This window comes from Vanrija albida (genome assembly GCF_041260175.1).
Source record: "Vanrija albida strain AlHP1 chromosome Unknown contig_4, whole genome shotgun sequence".
Classification (NCBI taxonomy): domain Eukaryota; kingdom Fungi; phylum Basidiomycota; class Tremellomycetes; order Trichosporonales; family Trichosporonaceae; genus Vanrija; species Vanrija albida.
In genome coordinates, this window is record NW_027191423.1 from 3,139,861 (window position 1) to 3,157,773 (window position 17,913).

General features: G+C 63.4%; 9 protein-coding genes across 9 annotated transcripts; 4 read left to right on the top strand and 5 right to left on the bottom strand.

Moving 5' to 3' along the window:
* Positions 1-179: 179 nt before the first annotated feature.
* On the top strand, positions 180-436 carry Q8F55_006009 (uncharacterized protein; the record flags this gene model as incomplete). The annotated part of the gene is made up of 2 exons (XM_069354481.1): positions 180-236; positions 278-436. 2 exons carry the CDS (start codon positions 180-182, stop codon positions 434-436), a joined length of 216 nt encoding a protein of 71 aa, XP_069209123.1.
* Positions 437-606: 170 nt separating this feature from the next.
* Positions 607-1,188, top strand: Q8F55_006010 (uncharacterized protein; the record flags this gene model as incomplete). The annotated part of the gene is made up of 3 exons (XM_069354482.1): positions 607-708; positions 752-1,079; positions 1,133-1,188. 3 exons carry the CDS (start codon positions 607-609, stop codon positions 1,186-1,188), a joined length of 486 nt encoding a protein of 161 aa, XP_069209124.1.
* A 564-nt stretch (positions 1,189-1,752) lies between these two features.
* Q8F55_006011 (uncharacterized protein) lies at positions 1,753-2,913 on the top strand (the record flags this gene model as incomplete). The annotated part of the gene is made up of 3 exons (XM_069354483.1): positions 1,753-1,845; positions 1,879-2,460; positions 2,503-2,913. 3 exons carry the CDS (start codon positions 1,753-1,755, stop codon positions 2,911-2,913), a joined length of 1,086 nt encoding a protein of 361 aa, XP_069209125.1.
* A 320-nt stretch (positions 2,914-3,233) lies between these two features.
* Positions 3,234-4,245, bottom strand: Q8F55_006012 (uncharacterized protein; the record flags this gene model as incomplete). Its single annotated transcript, XM_069354484.1, has 2 exons — positions 3,234-3,461; positions 3,496-4,245. The coding sequence occupies 2 exons, from the start codon at positions 4,243-4,245 to the stop codon at positions 3,234-3,236; spliced, it is 978 nt and encodes a 325-aa protein (XP_069209126.1).
* Positions 4,246-4,373: 128 nt separating this feature from the next.
* Positions 4,374-8,956, bottom strand: Q8F55_006013 (uncharacterized protein; the record flags this gene model as incomplete). The annotated part of the gene is made up of 16 exons (XM_069354485.1): positions 4,374-4,567; positions 4,605-5,402; positions 5,442-5,657; positions 5,693-6,444; positions 6,481-6,656; positions 6,692-6,834; positions 6,873-7,114; positions 7,153-7,241; positions 7,282-7,376; positions 7,410-7,483; positions 7,519-7,546; positions 7,584-7,707; positions 7,748-8,119; positions 8,163-8,572; positions 8,611-8,727; positions 8,764-8,956. 16 exons carry the CDS (start codon positions 8,954-8,956, stop codon positions 4,374-4,376), a joined length of 4,023 nt encoding a protein of 1,340 aa, XP_069209127.1.
* Positions 8,957-12,460: 3,504 nt separating this feature from the next.
* Q8F55_006014 (uncharacterized protein) lies at positions 12,461-13,912 on the top strand (the record flags this gene model as incomplete). Its single annotated transcript, XM_069354486.1, has 1 exon — positions 12,461-13,912. One exon carries the CDS (start codon positions 12,461-12,463, stop codon positions 13,910-13,912), a length of 1,452 nt encoding a protein of 483 aa, XP_069209128.1.
* A 39-nt stretch (positions 13,913-13,951) lies between these two features.
* Positions 13,952-15,628, bottom strand: Q8F55_006015 (uncharacterized protein; the record flags this gene model as incomplete). Its single annotated transcript, XM_069354487.1, has 4 exons — positions 13,952-14,942; positions 14,993-15,413; positions 15,449-15,560; positions 15,593-15,628. The coding sequence occupies 4 exons, from the start codon at positions 15,626-15,628 to the stop codon at positions 13,952-13,954; spliced, it is 1,560 nt and encodes a 519-aa protein (XP_069209129.1).
* Positions 15,629-15,893: 265 nt separating this feature from the next.
* On the bottom strand, positions 15,894-16,919 carry Q8F55_006016 (uncharacterized protein; the record flags this gene model as incomplete). Its single annotated transcript, XM_069354488.1, has 1 exon — positions 15,894-16,919. One exon carries the CDS (start codon positions 16,917-16,919, stop codon positions 15,894-15,896), a length of 1,026 nt encoding a protein of 341 aa, XP_069209130.1.
* Positions 16,920-17,225: 306 nt separating this feature from the next.
* Positions 17,226-17,813, bottom strand: Q8F55_006017 (uncharacterized protein; the record flags this gene model as incomplete). The annotated part of the gene is made up of 2 exons (XM_069354489.1): positions 17,226-17,699; positions 17,736-17,813. 2 exons carry the CDS (start codon positions 17,811-17,813, stop codon positions 17,226-17,228), a joined length of 552 nt encoding a protein of 183 aa, XP_069209131.1.
* Positions 17,814-17,913: the final 100 nt, after the last annotated feature.

Here is a 17,913-nt window from a genome sequence, read left to right on the forward strand (position 1 = left end):
TGTGCAGGTACTCAATCAATGGCTACATGGGGTGTACTCACTCTGTTGGGGGCCACGTCTGCGCGGTTGCAGTGGTCACTCTGTGCCCTCGCGCCCCTGGCGCATACAACCCCTCGCTCATCTCATCCTCTTGCCTCTTTCTCTCACTCACTCGCCTCGACCAATACGCACGGCCCACCATGTCGTCGTTCGACACCAAGCTCACCTTGCGTTCCGTCATCAACCACCGCGTGATCGTAAGCTCCTCCCTCACGCTCCAGGCCCTAACACCAACCAGAACAACCAGCTCGAGCTCTTCTGCAGCTGGCACGAGCGCGCCGCGGGCACCCTCGTCCCCGCCTACGAGGTCGATGACACGGACGGCATCGTGAAGCAGTACCTCGACAGCACCGAGAGCCCGCCCGTGGCGCTCCCCAACGGCACCGGGTACAGCTAATCATGGCGACGGCGACCCGCGCACCGTGTTGGGCGCACCCGGGGGGGGGGGGGGGGGGTTGTCGCTCTGACCCATCGTCGCCCCACCGCCGGGCGCGCATAAAAACTGTCACTCCCACCTCAGCACTCGTCTTTTCCCACCTACTCTCAACTCGATCACCTCAGTTCACCATGGTCCTCATGAGTGCGCCTTTGTTTGTCGACTCCCAGCCGAGCCCGGCCGCTTGCTTCGACGAGTTCACCCTCCACGCCGTTGCGGTCCACCGCGTCGTTGTAAGTGTGCTGGCTTTCTCCCACCCCCCCTAATACACACCAGGACAACAAGCTCGCGCTTCTCTGCGACTACGATGGGTGTGCCTGCCTCGCCTTCGTGCGTGGCGACGACCTCAAGGACCACCCCGTCGTTCGCGAGTACCTCGCCAAGACCGCGTACCCGCCCATGCCGCTCCCGGGTGGTGGCTACGCCAACCAGCCGCTCAAGATCAACCCCAACTACCCCCCGCCCGACGAGCACGAGGAGACGCCCGAGATCCTCAGCGTTTACGAGCACCAGTTCATCTCTGTCCGCCTCTACATGATCGACTACAAGTATGCCGACGGGGCCAAGGGCCAGATGGCCATTGACGAGGCGCGTCGCGTCCCAAGTTCGTTCGTGCGACCACCGCCTACCCTGCCGGGAAGTACGACACCCACCCAGTCATCGACTACTTCGACCACGGTAGTGGCATGGCCGAGTTTACCGCCAACCGCTGAGGAGATACCTCTACGAGCACCGCGGTGCATCTCCACGTATGCAGCTATGCAAATCGTCGCAGATCAGTCTTGTTTGCAGCCCAACAACAGATCGAGGCGTCACTCACCTAAAATGACACCTGCTGATCAACACCAAGAGCGTATGAGAGCCTCATTCAGGCAGGCCATGCCGACAGCTCGCCATATCGCGGGGGCTCGCCAGATCCCCACGTGGGCGGCGGGAATGAGGGCGTCGAGTGGCTACTGCGAGCCATGCCGCCACTCAGCTCGCCGGCGTGGCGCCACATCCGCCCGGCGAGCCGCGCGTTCACCCAACATCACGCCCATGCACACTGATCACCACCCCAAGGGCGTCGGGCGGCCTCGTGCACGCAGACCATGGCAACGGCGCGACGTGCAACGTGTTGGGCGTCACCCGCGTCGGGGGGTTGGTCGCTGCGACCCATCGTCGCCCGCGCCCCCCGCCCCCCCTCGACGTGCATAAAAAGCCTCCCTCACCTCACCAATTCGTCTTCTAACACTCACTCTCTCACTCACTCTCCCACCTTGATCACACCACCCACCATGTCGAAGAACGAGAACGAGTCCGCGCCCAAGGTCAAGCCCGCATACTGGTCCAAGTGGACCGTGAGCGACGTCAGCGACCACCGCGTCATCGTGAGTGCCATGACTTTGTACGCCTGACACCAGGACAACGAGCTCGAAATCCTCGTCGGCTGGAACGAGAACATCATCGGCGAGTTCGTCCCCGCCGCCGAGTTCATGGGCGACTCTGTCGTGCGCGAGTACTTGGCCACGGTCGAGTTCCCGCCGGTGCCCCTCCCCGGCGGCGCCAACGGCTACCTCGACCAGCCGACGAAGATCAAGAAGCTCAATGCCCCCTACGTGCCGTGGGAGGTCGAGGAGAAGATGTCCAAGGTCCTCCGTGTCTTCGAGGAGGACGGTATCGACATGGTGGAATACACCTACGACGGCGACCAGACGACCCTTGCTGTGCCGGGTCTCGAGATCCTCCGCCAGATGCCCCTCGCCGCCGCGCGTGTCGAGTTCACCCGTCTGGTCCGCGACTACCTCGTCGAGCATGGCCATGTGCAGCTTGAGCTCGATTACTTTTTCAAGAAGGGTATGGCGGGGCTTGAGACGATGCCCAAGTCCAAGACATCCAAGACGAAGTCCAAGCCGAAGTTCAAGATCATGGCGGCCACAGCCACGGTCACGACTAAGACCAACACCGAGTTCACCCTGCGTGCCGTCGCCGACCACTGCGTCCTCGTGAGTCTCCCCTCTCTGGGTCAGTGGCACTAACAGCACCAGAACAACCAGCTATACCTCTTCTGCTACTACGAGCCTACCGTTAGGCTTCGCGTGCCCGCCGGCCTCGTCCCCGCCGACGATATCAAGGACCACCCCGCCGCCGTCAAGTACCTCGCCAGGACGACCTCCAAGCCCGTGCCCCTCCCCGGTGGTGGCGGATACGTCAACCAGCCCATGAAGATCAAGGCCCTTGGCTTTACAGGCGACCTCGACCCGACCCTCGACGACCCGGAGGAGGAAAAGCACACTGTCCTCTGTATCCGCGTCGTCAACGGCAGCCCGAAGGTCGACTACATTTACGACGGGGACAAGAACGTCCGCCAGATGAGCCTAGGCGAGGCGCAGATCAAGTTCACCCGTCCGCTCTGTGACTTTCTGATGATGGGTGCCCTTGCCGCGGGGGAGGAGTAGATTTCCTGCTTGGGTATCTCGGTGATTACCTCGTCCCGGACCTTGGTAGTTCTGCGTCTGCACTCATGCACGTCGTTGTAGGTCATTCTTGTTTGCAGGAATCAACAAGTCGAGACTCCACGTACGCCACTTACATTGGGCAGCCGACCGTCCCCGTGCCGGCCGACGACGCGTCGTGCGCGCGTCCCTCGCCTCCGGCCACGGGCCGGTGCCAACGCAGGACGGCTACGTCGACCAGGAGCCCACGGACAGTCCAGAGTACCCGCCCCCATCGGCGCTCCGCAGCCATGTATAGTCGCATAGAGTTACCAGTCTCAGCGCTACAGCACCTCGAGCTCGCCGACGTGTGTGCGCCACCCCCTTCCGACGAGGTGCGCGCGCCCCTCCACCAGGCGACAGAGCATGCCCCCTCCCCTCCGGCTGAGCTGGCGCGCGTCGATCTCCGCCGCGCCGAGCGCGTCCGCCGCCACCCCAAGCGCGGCCGCGGCGTCCGCCGAGCCCATCCCGGCGAGGTAGTACCCCGTCAACGTGGCCCACGCCGAGCCGGTCTGCCTCGTCAGCTCGCCCTTGCGCGCTACTCACGACCGGGTCCTCGGGATCGGCGAGGTACGGGTCGAAGACGCGCGCATTCGCGCGCAGCGTCTCCCCGCTCTCCGCAAGCTGCGTGACCACGAGGATGACGGGCACCTTGTCCCCCAGCCTCGACTTGTCGAGCACCAGCGAGGCGAGGTCGACGCCCGGGCGCAGCTGGACGACGGGCGTGTCCCCGCCGTAGTCGTACACCCCGACTCTGAGGATATCCTCCTCCGCGAACCCCAGCGCGGCGGCGACCACGGCGCCGACCGAGGCGTCAGGGTGCGGGGTTACCTCTGCGACCGGGAGGTCGAGGCGCACACCCTCGCCCTCGCGGTGCGCACGCAGCGTGCCGCGCCAGCGCGTCTCGAATGCGAGTTCGTCCGCTTGGGGATGGAGGGTGAAGAGGACGTGCGCGGCGGCCAACGTCGCGTGCCCGCACAGCGGCACCTCTTCGACCGGGGTGAACCACCGCAGCGCGTAGGTCGGTACTGAGGCAGTGGGGCTGAGCGGCTCGAGGTACGCCGTCTCGGCGAGGTTAAAGTCGGCTGCTACGGCCTGCAGGTAGCCGTCGTCCCGCGCGCGCGGGTCGCCGGCTGGGAGGAGCACGACCGACGCCTGGTTGCCGGCGTGTGGGGTCGGCGCGAACGCGTTGACGACTTGGTACTGCAGGCGCGGGAGGGGCATTGTCGTCGTGTAGTGGGCGATGACAAAGACGAGGGGGTCGACGGCGTGGTCGACCTCCACTCGAGTCGACATCCTTAAGCGCCGTAAGCGCCGGCGACCGACGCCGGGCCCTCGGTGTACCCTCGGCCAGCCCTCTCCAACCGCTCCACATGCATGCGCTGCATCACACGCATATAATACAACACGTCTATACAACACGTCTATGCAACATTGGACTGCCGAAGCACATCCGTAACCGCCGTCGCGACCTCGTCCACGGCCGCTGCCGCTGCCGTGCGCAGCTTGACCATGTCGTCAATGTTCCGCAGCAGCTCGTCGAGCCGGTACGGCTTGATGAGCACGGCGTTAAAGTCCTCCATCGACGAGTCGACACGCACTTGGCGTGCGTTGCCGGCTAGCGAGTCAGCGCGTGCCACCGCCGACCGACTTACTCAAAGCAATCACATACGACCGCACCAGCACACCCTGCTCCTCCAGCTCGCGGATCCGCCGCGTCGCGGCCAGCCCGCCCATCACGGGCATCTCGAGGTCCATGAGCACGGCGTCGTACCGCTCCGAGCTGGGCCCATCCACCGCCATCGCCTTGGCCACAGTCTCGAGCCCTTCGAGGCCATTGATCACGCTGTCGACCTTGATGCCGACGTGCTTGAGCTGCCGCACGAGCAGCTTGCGGTTGATGAGATTGTCCTCGACGACCAGCACGCGCGGGATATATTGTGGTGACACTTCGACTGCCCGCTCCTTCAGAGTGTTCTTCTTGGCTGGCGTCTCGACCCGCAGCGGAGGCGGCACGGGCGAGGAAGTCTCAGCCACTTCGGCGTCCTCGACAAGCCCCGGCGTCACAATGACCTCTTCGATTTCCGGGAGTACAGGGTGCGCCTCGATGAAGAACCTGAAGACCGTGCCGACACCGTAGTCGGACACCACCTCGATTCGCCCGCCCATCCGCTCGACAATCTTGCGGCAGACGAACAGGCCGAGACCAGAGCCGCCAAACACGGTGTGCACCTTGGCCGACGCCTGCGAGAAGCGCTGGAACAGCAGCTCAAGCTCGTCGGGCGTCATGCCCGGCCCAGTGTCTTTGACCGAGAAGTAGCAGTAGATTGGCGAGTCGGGCGTCAGATTGCGGCGGTCTTCAGCCGGAGAGGTCAGGTCAGGCGGCTTGAGGCATGACTCGTCGATAGGCGGGTAGAGGCCAATGTCGAGTGAGAGGGTCACATGGCGGACGGCTGGGCGGTCAGATGTTGCCACGCAGACCAAGCACTCACGAGAGTTGGAGGTGAATCGAACCGCGTTCGAGATCAGATTCGTGATCACTTGGCCCAGCCGCACGCGATCCGTCATGATGTTCTGCAGGCCGAGCTCGTCAAAGCTGTCCGCATACTCGACCTCAAGCGTCGTGCGCGTCATGCGTGCCTCGTTCTGGAACACGGAGAGGATCTTGGCCGACTCTGTGCGGATATCCGTGTCCATGTCGTACATTTCTGCAGGTCAGCGACGAACACAAGTCGGCACTCACGCAGCATGTCCAAGTGAACCTTGCCGAGTGACAGCACGTCGTTGCAGATGCGCTCTTGCGTCAGAGCACACTGGTAGATGCTCTCCAGCGCGTCAAGGTCCTCGCTGATGGTGAAGAGCAGCTGGCGCGTCGGGTTGAAGCTCTTCCCCTGGTCGAGTACGTCCGTGAGCTGCTCCTGAAGTGTTTCCAGATTCGACTTGACCAGCTCGGAGCACTGCATGAGGCTGCTGATCGGGTTGCGGATTTCGTGAGACGTAATGTCGATGAGGAGCTCCTGCTGGGACCGAGCCTCCTCAGCCTCTGCCTGGCGTTTCTCCGCCTCTTCCACCCGCTGGGCTTGAAGATCTTCGATCAACTTGCGCTCCGTAATGTCGACAATGCAGCCGATGAAGTCGGTTGTCGCCCCAGGTTCCTTCTTGGGCACCTTGATCGAAGTCTCGGAGACGTATCGCCCGCTGTTCAGGCACTTGTACTCCATGGTGCAGCTGTCGGCGGCCGTGTCTGCAAACTCCCTCCACGACTCTAGCACCCGCTCCCTATCCTCGTCGGCGATTCCTGCAGCCCACTCAGACCCAATCGTCATCGTCGGCAAGCCGAAGATGGTGTAGTAAGCAGGATTGCAGTACGAGATGAATCCGTCGTGCGTCATGCGGAAGATGCCCACTGGGGCGTGCTCCGTGAGCATGCGCAGCTCAGTGGTACGCTGGCTGTATAGGTTCTCGAGCGTTCGACTTCTGCGGCCGAGCTGCATCCTGCCAAGTCAGATGGGTAGACCCGATGCAACTCACTGTGTCTGCACCCGTTGCACCAGCTGGGTGGCGTTGAAGGGCTTGGTCAAGTAGTCGTCGGCACCTTGTCCCCCTCGAGGGCGGTCGTCATCCAGAGCCGTCAAGATGATGAATGGGACGCTCTGCTGCTCTCGCGTGCCACTACGGAGAGCACTCAGCAGGCCATAGCCGTTGAGCTGGGCGTTAGCAACCTCCCGGCGTTGCAACCTACACGCGGCATGGTGACATCCGCGATCACCAGATCCGGAGGGTTCTGGTTCCAGATGTCCATCGCGTCCTGCCCGTCGACCGCTTCGGTGACGGTGCAGTATCGCTCCAAGATTCGGCGCATGTACTTGCGCGTATCTTCAATGTCTGGTGGGGTTCAGCACGGGCTCCGACATGTCACTCACGATGAACAACCATGACAACGTCCTCGCGGCGCAACGATGTCATGCTGGGTTCGGGTCCGCGTAGATCGCCTGCGTCGGAGTTGGCAGAGGACGACGGCTTGCCGACATCCATACTGCTCAACCATTCGCGGCGCCATCGTCTGATTTCGACCATGAAATCGCTCCCGGCCGATGCTTGCTTGCTGAGACCCGCGGAGCCCGACGAATCGATTGCATCAATGGGGAGGTGCGTGGTGCCCAATCTGTTCAAGGTCAGCTGTGTTCTGAAGCCCTAACTCACTGGAACCGCATGGTGTGCGTCTCTGTGGTCGCGTTCGCAGATTGAGTCGTCTCCGTCTCGAATTCGCCCCGTTGCAGCTCAACGAGTTTCTTGGACGTCAGAAGTGCACGGTGCAAGTGTGGAACCCACTCTCGCGTAATTGATGATCAGGCTTCGCTCCCCACTGTCCGTGGCGGCCTCTTGCGGGTTGACGACTTCGGCCCTGGTCAAATCCTCATCTACATCTAGTATCAGTTTCTGAAGGGAGCGGACCCTACCGTCATGGAAAGCAGTTCCCTCAATGGTGAGAACGGCCTGTTTCGTGGTGTACCGAAGGGAAGTACGAGTTGACCTGAGACGTCAGCGCGAGATAGCCTTGGTACCCACCCTCGCTTTGTAAACTTGAACCAGTTACCTGGGGATGTTAGAAAAGGCTCAACGCTCGCACCCACCGATTAGCACCACCAGCAACTTCTCCAAGGTTTCGCGATCGAGGTACACGTCGTGTGGCTCCGTGTCACAGTCGATCGTGAACTGGATCTCTGGGCTTTCCGTGATAATGTCGCTGAACACGGACTGGAGGTCAGAACAATCTGGACAGCGCCTGAACACTCACAACAGTCTCCAAGATGTAGTTGCCGAGGTTGAGGCGCTCGTACGAAGGCTGGGTCCGCCCAGCTTCAACGGTGCTGGCGTCCATGATGATAGTAACCAACCGCGTCAGGCTGCTGACATTCTTGCGTGCCAGGGCCAAGGTCTCTTTGATCTTGGTGGGGTCGAGAGACCCATCTTCGTTGTCGAGACTTTCGGCGAGATCGTCGAGTGGCCCCGAAATGAGTGTAAGTGGGGTGAAGAGCTCGTGAGAGAGGTTGGAGAAGAGCATGCTCTTGGCGCGGTCGAGCGCCTCGAGGTCTTCCATGCGCTGCGCGTCTGCCTCGCGTGAACGAACGCTCGACAACGATGCACTAAGCACGAGACCGAGGGATTGCTGTTGGGGTCAGCTACGCTTCCGAGTGGCCAATGAAACGGACGAAGAACTCCTCGTAAGCCTGATCGTAGGTCAAGCGCGAGCTCAGACCGATGACAAGAATGGATGCCGGGGTGCTGTCCTCGGACCCCCGACCGAGGGGCAAGAGAACTGCGCTTCTTGGAACCTCATCCCAGACGCGGATTGGGAAGCCCTCGGTGAGATTACGGCAGTTGGGGACGAGGATAGGCTTTTGAGTACGAAGGGCCTCTTCGAATGGCCACGCGTTGACGGCTTCACCATCGTCCATAACGGGCGTGTGTGACGGGCGACGAGGGCCGGACGCCTCTGGAATTGTGATGACAAGGTTCTCTGGCACACCACGATGGCCGACGTCGGCGACGCCGAAGCCTCCGCTGTACCAGTAGCGCGTACATCTCCCTGCCGCGGCACGTTCCTCTGCCTTGCCAGAGGCTGCGGTGTCAGCCACGGCGCCAACGGTTCCCTCCTACTTGGATGGTCCTGGTGAGGCTCCATGTTGTAAATCATGGCAAATGGAATGTCCTTTGGGTTCTCTTTGAGTCCATCCAGGAGCTTGGTGTCAAACTCGGGGCGGGTAGTCGTGACAGCTGCAACGTCAGCCCCGCACAGGCGCCACCACATACCCAGCGATTTCGCCACTTCATGCAGCACATGGTTCCTCCTCGGACCCAGGATATCCGATGTGCGTTCGAGGGCGGCTTGGAACACGCCGGAGACGACACCGTCGGCGGACTTGAGGGGGATGAACGTGTACATGATGTACGACTCTTTTGGCACCTCGTCCTCGTACTGCTTCCACGTCTCCAGCACTGGCATGGTCAGTCAAGTTTAACTTTCGAGCGTACCTTCAGAGTTGAAGATTGCAGTTCCATGAAGTACCACTTCTGTCAATGGGCCGGTGATGCGGTAGATTTCTGGCGTCAGCCTGGCTCTCGCACAAGAACCCACTTTCCCAGGCAGCGGTCCCCGATTGCCCAAATGCCTCGGGGTGGTCGGTGATGCTGCTCTGAGAGGTCAACATCTATCCCTAGCACTCAGACATACCGCATACCACTGGTTGTAGATCATTGTGAGCTCCTCGCCCCACCAGACACATGCGGGGATGGGGTAGTTCATGGTGAGCGTCAGGATGGAGGTCAAGCTATCTGGCCATTGCTCCCGAGGTCCAAGGGGTGTCTGTGACCAGTCGATCGTTTCGAGGAGCTTCTCCACGTTGTGGGACCTTCGCGGGGCACTGTCCGCGTCCTGGCTGGTAGGCTGGGTGAGTGGCGGTCGAGGCACCCACGAGCTCCCGTTGGCGAAGAACACTGGCAACCCTTCGACCCAGTCTGAGGGGAGCATCGACTTTACAGTGTCCTCCATGTGCGTCTCCAGAGCCCCGCTCGTTGGAGCAATCTGGGATGCCAGCGGAGGCGAGGCCACTGGTGGCACATTCGCATGCCCAAACCGTTGATCGGCCTGACTCAGTGGAGATCGTGACGTGTCGGATGGGGGGCCTGTTGGCGCCACGCCCGGCGTCACGACTGGCGAGGAGGACAGTGGCGGGGGCCCAGGCGACGACCCCATGGTACTCCTTTCGTCGTCGAGAGAGCGAAGGGAATGTCTCCGTTGTGGCGTACCCATCTCGTAGACGGACAATCGGGCCGAGGTTTCCCTGTCGACAAGAGGGGCTTCTGAGCTCGCCAACAGTGGATCTGTCCCAGCCGGCACGCTGGTGACGACCACAAAGCGGTTCGTCTTGCTCAGTGCCCGGTTCCCGTTGTGTAGCTGGTACAGTGGTCTCATAGTTCGCGAGAGCTGCAAAGGGACTCGACTTGCCGTCAAGATGAAATCGAGCGTGAGTGTCGATTCCTGCAATGCCCGGTCGGTGTCGGGTAATTCAGATGGCTCGGTCGAGATGGAGACGGAGCTATCCAGGTCTGCAGAGCTCACTGGGCAGAACGCGAAGCCGGAGCTCCTCGGCCCGCTACTGCCGAGGGAAGCGGCATGCTGGCTCGATCCCGTACTTCCGCTCCTACTCATGTGGCCCGCTTTAGGTACTCCCCGAGCACTACTCCCACCGGGAGACGACAGGCTGAGCGCGCCGAATGGCAACGAGTCGCGAGGGTCGCTGCTTTCCTCTCTTCCTTGAACCCAGTCACCGAGGGAGCGCATGCTGCGCAGGGAGAGGCAGTCGAGCAGGGATCGTCCTCGAGCAAGCCGCCGCCATCGTTTGTTGGTCCACACTGGCACGAAGGGATGCAGCCTCGCAAACGAAGTTGGGGCGAGCGACGTCGACGAAGAGTTGGAGGCATGGTCACTGAAGTGGTCGGACGGCTGTATTGGCACGACGAGGACAAAGGCGGGGTAGGGATACGACTGTGGATTGTCAGCACGGAGGGTTGTGGGGTGCTTGCCTCGAGGAAGTCGCGGGGGAGGGTCGAGAGGTCGATGCTCGAGTATCGCAACTGGGCGACATTTGGGGGGTCATTGTCGTGCAGAGCCTGCTGGGATGGTACCGAGGCCGTCGTGGTCGAGCATGATGACGCCGTCGCCGACATTGCCGTCATTGCGGCGAGTGATGGCGAGAAGAGTCGTGTAGGCTGCGGAAGCGGGGCGGTTGGCAGCGAGGACGAGTGGAGTAGAAACGAGCCGGATGAAGGAACACAAGAGAGCGGATGTTGGGAGGAAAGACAAACAGGGAGACGGTGGATGCGCAAATTGGGCGGACGTGACTGACGGTGGGTGGTGACACACACAAGCGCTCTGTAGATCACTTGGTAGCCTGTCGTCTATTGACACGGGGCCTTCGTCGCCTGCATCATCCTCCTCGTCGCCGCCGTCGCCGTCGCCTAAACATGCAACCGGGGCAGGCACATGTGATTGCTACAGCCGAGAGGGAGGCGGTATGCATTCCCTTGCTCGCTGCAGGCTCGGCTCGCCACTGCGCTCTAACTCCCTCTGTATACGCCTCTGCCTTGTCTCTGCGTGCTCTGTTACTTTTCAGTGGGGCCTGCCTGCACAAGGTAGTCAACAAGTGGCATATCCTCGTCCTGGCGGGCGGGGCCTGGGCCCGTGCGCCCCCCGCCTGACTGCCTCCGCGGGTCAGGGTGTGACCGTTCCCGACAATCACGCCCGATAATGACGTCAGTCGTGGTGGATGACGCAACTCGCCGCACCCACTCCAGCCACAAACGACACGGACGCGTGCCCAAACGAGAGCAAGTGCACCGAGTCAGTCGTTTGGGAATCAAGCTCGTATCTATCGCGTCGCTAATGGGCATCTACGGCAAGAATAGACACGGGCGGCCGTCTCCACGGTAGTGCAACAACTAAGCGAAAGTGACCCAGGTCACCGACTGGCCGATCTTGGAGTACGATCGAACTCTACATGGGTGGGTGAGCGGTGTATTCGCTCGACCCTATACAGATCCCTAGCGCTCCACTCCCCCTCGGCAAAGGCTCGGCACGGTCGCAAGGCATCCGTCTCGCCATTGCAGCATGCTGCAGTTGCTGCAGTTTATAGCATTCCATGAGCGCATCACGCTAAGCATGAGATAAGCCAAGGCTGGGCACCGCCGGCCAAGCATATGGTGATGGGTCCAAGATCAGCGCGGTAGCCGGCTTGTTGGAATCGGTGGAGCTGCCTGCCCACTTGGGCTCCTTCTCCGCGTGCCACTTGTACTCCTTCTAGCTGCCACTGCTGCCACACTAAGGACTTGTCGAACGGCATAGAGTTCTCACCTAGCTCCCGCATCGGATGGGAGAATCATTTGCCCTTCCCTCCGATATCCTGCGGGCTGGGTTGATGAGACCAGGTCGTGATGTGGGGAACCCGCCGGCGTTGACACGTGGCTGCTTGGTGCGTGGCTGCTTGGTGCATGGCTGCTTGGTGGCGTGCTCCCGATATCATAGTTCTTCATACCGTCCCGCAGCCGCACAGTCTGTGATCTTTCGGTTGTACGAGTCCCGAGCCAGGTCTGTGGCATTGCGGACTGCGGTTGTTCAGTCCGGTCGAGAACGGGGGGAGGGGGACTAGACACTTGACGTGTCGGTGGAAAGATACTCCGCGACCAAGCATGCACTCCCCCTCCCGCCGCCACACATCTCGCCCATGCATAAGCCTGCCAGTCAGGTAGAGCGGTTGCTTGCAACTGTCCAATGCAACTCGTGGATCGGTCCGAGCGCAGCGGACACCCCCGCCACCGTCGGCATCGGCATCGCGGCGGCCGAGATGCCGACAACGGCAATGTTGACATCCGGAAGCCAAGCCGACGCCTCGCGCACGACCTATAACCCACTGGCCCCGCCGCTTCTCTTCTCTCTCCCCTTCCCACCACAATGGAATCGACAGACCCCACGCTCGTCGCCACCACCGCCGGGCTGGTGCGCGGCACCGCGCTGGCCAGCGGCGTGCGGCGCTTCCTCAACATCCCGTACGCTGCCGCTCCGTTCGGCGAGCACCGCTGGAGGCCGCCGCAGCCCGTCAGCGCTTGGCAAGGCGAGCGCGCCTGCACCGAGTGGGGGCCGACGTCCCCGCAGACGCAGTACACGGGCTCGATTGCCGAGGTGCTCAAGGACATGCCGACGGTCCCGGGCGAGGACGTGCTCAACCTCAACGTCTGGGTGCCGGCCGCTGCCCCTCCGCCCGGGGGATACCCCGTCGTCGTGTGGGTCCACGGCGGCGCGCTCGAGCGCGGCGCGGCCTGTATCCGGGTGTATGATGGGGGCAACTTTGCGCGCGACGGCGTGGTCTTCGTGTCGATCCACTACCGCTTGGGATTCGAGGGGTTCGCCGTGCTCGAGGGCGCGGATCTCAACCTCGGGCTCGAGGACGCGGCGGCCGCGCTGCGCTGGGTGGCGGCCGAGATCGGGGCATTCGGCGGCAACAAGGACCAGGTGACGCTGATGGGCGAGAGCGCGGGCGGCGTGCTGACCGCTGCCCTGCTTGCGCGCGCTGACACGCGCGCGCTCGTCGCCCGCGCCATCATCCAGAGCGCGCCGCTCGCGGCCAAGGAGAGGGCCGAGGCGGCAAAGCCGACGGCCGAGCTCACCAAGGCGCTCGGGATCCCCGCCACAGCCGACGCGTGGCGCGCGCACGACCCCGTCGCGCTGCTCGAGGCGAGGGGCAGGCTCCTCGCCGGGCGGAGCATCCTCGACGGCACGCCGGGCTTCCAGCTCGCCCTCGACCCCGGCTCGCTCCCCGCGTCCCCCGACACCGCGCTGCGGCGTATCGATACCCCGATACTCATCGGCACAACGACAGAGGAGCACCGCCTCTTCCTCTCGTCGGCTGAGCTGGCAGCCGTGCCGTGGTGGAAGCTGCTCCTGGTGCGGTGGTACCTCAAGATCCCGCGCGCCGCCGCCGCGGCGGTCCGCCGCGCCTTCCCCGGCGCTAACGCAGGCGACGTGCTCGGAACCCTCCTGCTCGACCTGTACATGCGCAAGCCGGCGGCCGAGCTCGCGGCCGCCCGGCCAACCAAGACGTGGGTGTACGAGTTTGCGTGGCCGAGCCCTGTGCGCGAGCTGCGCGCGGCGCACGCCGTCGAGATCGAGTTTGCGTTCGACAACCTCTGCGGGAGGGACGAGAGCGTGCCCGTCGCCCTGGCGGGGAGGGACGCGCCCCAGGCGCTCGCGGACGAGATGCACGCCGCCTGGGTGGGCTTCATTAAGGCTGGCGAGCCGGGGTGGGCGCCGTATGGGAAGGAGCGCCTCACGCGCGTGTTTGACACGGTCAGCGCGACGGTGCCACTGCGCCGCGCCGACGTCGTCGACGCGCTGCCCTCGGCCTGAGGGGCCTTAGGGATACATGTTCTTCTTTAATCTGCTATGCTACAGCTTCTGGTCTTCGGGCATCCCGCGCATGAGCTGGCGCACGCCCAGGTCGCCCAGCACCTCCTCCGAGCCACCGAGCACGGCGTCGAACCGCGCCGTGCGGTTCGCCATCTCGATGTATCGCCCCATGCCTGAGGCGGTCACCGCGCGCCCGCCGAAGATCTGCACGGCCTGGTCGGCGAGCTCCTTCTCCCACAGACTAAACTGCATCTTGCAGAAGGCCATGGGCCCGCCGAGCTGCTTGATCTGGGTGCGGTGGTCCATGCGCGTCATCTGGAACGTGAGGTGCTCGATCCACGTCTGCATCGCCTCCGCCTTGGAGATCATGAGCGCGAGCTTGTTGCGGATGACGGGCTGCGCGAGCAGCGGCTTGCCGAAGACCTTGCGCTGGGCAGACCAGAGGAGACACTCCTCAATCAGGCCGCGGCACCCGCGCGCCATCGACGCGCACATGTACCACCGCTCGTGGTTGAAGTTGCCGAAGATGATGAGCAGGCCGGCGCCCTCGCCCCCGATTACGTGGTCGGCCGGGATGCGCACGTCGTCAAAGGTCACGTACGAGGTGCCCGCTGCCTTGCTGTACGAGGTAGTAATGGCCTTGGTCTCGAAGCCCATGCTCCGGTCGACGAGGAAGGCGGTGACGGCGCCGTCTGGCCCGTCGCCGCCGTACGTCTTGGCCGCGAGCAGGATGTAGTCGGCCCACATGCCGGCCGAGATCCACTTCTTGTGCCCGTTGACGAGCCAGGACCCGTCCGCCTGCCGGTCGGCGCGGCACTTCATGCCCTGCACGTCTGAGCCGGCGAACGCCTCTGTGATGGCGAGACACATGACCTTTTTGCCGTTGAGCACCTCGTCGATCACGCGGCTGCGCAGCGGCTCGGCGCCGTAGTTCATCACGGGCGGGAGGCCGAGGAAGACGCCCGAGCCGAGCCCGGTGCCGTACCCGCGCGCGTGCATGCGCGTGAGTTCTTGCGTCACGATGAGCTCGCTGGGGGTGTGAGCACGCGTCTCGATCGGGGTCCCTCGCCCGCCACGCACTGGAACGCGTCATACTCCTCGCCCTTGACCCCGCCCATGAGCGTCAGCCCGTGCAGGTGCTTGCCCGGGCCAAGGCGCATGTGGTTGACCTTACGCTCTGCCATGGCCTTGTACACTTCCGGGCTGGCGTTCTTCCCCGACGCCTCGCACGCCTGCGCGTCGGGGTACAGCACCGTGTCGACAAAGGCGCGGAACTCCTTCTGCAGGGCGCGGTGCGTGTCGTTGTAGTACGGGCTGTGGAAGGCCGGGTTGAGCCACGGGCTCTCGGCGTACGGCACGCGCGAGAGCTCGCCGACGCCGACGGGCCGGATCTTGGGCTCCTCGAGCGCAATGTGCCCGACTACGAGGCGCTTGTACTGCGGCTTCTGGAGGACCTCGTACCGGTGCAGCGAGAAGAAGACGGTCGTCGCGTCCATCCCGGCTGGGCGTGAGCGGGGCAGCGGGGGCGGCGCTCACCGACGTCCTCGTCGAGCAGGACCGACAGGCCGCCGGGGTGCAGCTTGGCAAACTTGGACAGGTCGTACACTGTCGAGTCGATCACGACCCACAGGTCGCCGTCCTTGTTGTGCTGCGGTCAGCGGGGTCGTCGTCGCCACCCACCTTCTCCACCTCGTCGCGCGTAAACACCTTGGACATGGTTGGTGGTGGCTGGGGGAGAGTAATGCGGGGGATGTGGTTGGGCGACGCTCGCCGCTGTCGGTTAAGAGGTGCATGCTATCGTAGCCGGCTGGTGTGCGAACAGCAGCAGCTAGCGCACGGCGTTGCGGTATTCGTGACGTTGGGCTGCTATTGTCATGTGAAGTGTTGTTGAGAGCACATGACCGAGTTGTGGGTGGGCTCGTCGGCATCTCCACGGGGCCCGAAAGTTGAAACACTCTATGCATTCCGCTCTCTACCTTGTCTACTTGGCCAGGTCGAGCTCGTAGAACTCGCCCACGAGCCCGGTACACCCGAACCCGTCGTACGTCTCGGTCGAGGTGAGCTCGAACCCGCGCTTGGCGTAGATTCTGCGCGCGGCAAGCAGGCAGCTGTGCGTCCACAGCTCGACCTTGTCGTAGCCCGCCTCGCGCGCGAACACGATCGCCTCGTCCACAAGCCGCCCGCCGAGCCCGAGGCCGCGCGCACCGGGCCCGAGGATGAGCAGGCGCAGCTTGGCCGTGGCAGGTTCACCGCCCTGCACGAGGAACACTGAGCCGACGCGCTCGCCGCCCACCTCTGCGATCCAGACGCGCTCCCGCGACGCGTCGTAATTCTTGACGAAGCCGCCGACGATGTCCGCGACGAGCGCCTCGAACCGCACATCCCAGTTGTACTCTTTCGCGTAGATCTCGCCGTGCTGCTGCACGACCCAGCCGAGGTCGCCCGGCAGCAGGCCGCGCAGGGTGACTGCGGGGGCGGGGGCGGGTGTGGGGTTGTGGGGGGCGACTTCGGCCGCTGGCTCGGCTGCACCAGCCAACAGCGACTCGATCGTGCCCATGGCCTCGATGACCCGTGCCCGGTCCGCCGCGCCGAGGTCCGACACGAGCGCAGACGCCTCGGCGTGGCTCTTGGCCTGCAGCGGCGCGTACACTTCCTCGCCCGCAGCCGTGAGCGCGAGCAGGCTCTGGCGCGCGTCGGCGGGGTTCGGGCGGCGCGACACCCAGCCGCTCTTCTCGAACCGCTTGAGTATGCGCGACAGGTACCCGTTGTCGTGGCCGATCGTCTTTGCAATGTCCGAGGCCGTGATGCGCCCGCTGCCGTGGTGGATCTCGTACAGCACCCGCACGTCGGTGAGGCTCATGTCCGACTTGAGGTACGGGTCGAGCACGCCGGCGCGGCGCGTGTAGAAGCGGTTGAAGGCGCGGATCGCGTGGATCTGCGCGTCGGTGGGGGCGGCTGCGGCTGCGCCGTTGGGCGACGAGGAGGAGGAGGAGGGCTCGCCCGTCATGGTGGTGGCTTGGTGCTTTGGTGCTGGGTCGATGGACGTGGGCGAGGCGGCGCGTTTCAACGTCGTCATGAGGTGGTTGGGTGCTCTAGAGTCGTGGGACCAGCCCGCTTTATATATCTTGCAGAGGGGAGGGGAGTGAGCACGTCAGCAGCGCCGTCGAATGCGGGCCGAATGCGCTGGAAAATTAGTTGACTCAGACAACTATTTTTTCTCGAAACGGGATCAAAAATGGTTGCCAAAAGCAACTAATTTCACATGGGGTCGCATTGTGGCGTCTCGGCGACTCGGCATACGGCCCGTGGAGCATTATGGAAAGGCGCGGGCCAGCCAGTCGATGCCATCGATCACGAAGCGGCGGGAGCCCGGCTGGAACCACTCTTCTCGAACCTCACATGCGCTGAGCACATGGTACTCGACGCACTGGCGGAACATGAAGTCGGCGTAGGCGCTGGGCATGTGCGCGATGGCGTCTTCTGTGGTCATCATGTAGAGGGTGCGATCCCCCTCTACGTAGAATTGGACGACCTTCTCGCCGTCAGTCCGCACCACAAGGCCGACGATGACCACGCTCTTGTCATTCGATATCGACGTGCTGAAGCGGGGCCTCCTCGCGGCGTTCTGGTTCCGAAAGCCGCCACCCTGGCGCAGCACCCGGCGCGGTGAGCCGGCCATGTACCCGTCGATCTTGTCCTTCTTTCTGGGGTCGGAGATGATTTCGACCGCCGCCCACGAGGGGTAGTCGACCTCGTGCCAGCGGCAGAGGAGCTCGAGGCGGTGGTTCTGTGGTCAGCGAGGCAGGCACCGGCGGCGGCTTACGATCACGCGGTGGTCGCCGATTTCGCGGATGGTGCGCCGCTCCACGGGCACGTAGGGCTTGTCGTATTGGTGCGACATGTCAATATGGGGCTGGGTGGGGTGCGCTGAAGAGGGGCAGGGGGGGAAGGTGGAGAGAGGTTGTTGGGAGGTGAGTGGAAGTAGATGAGGAGGTCGTGAG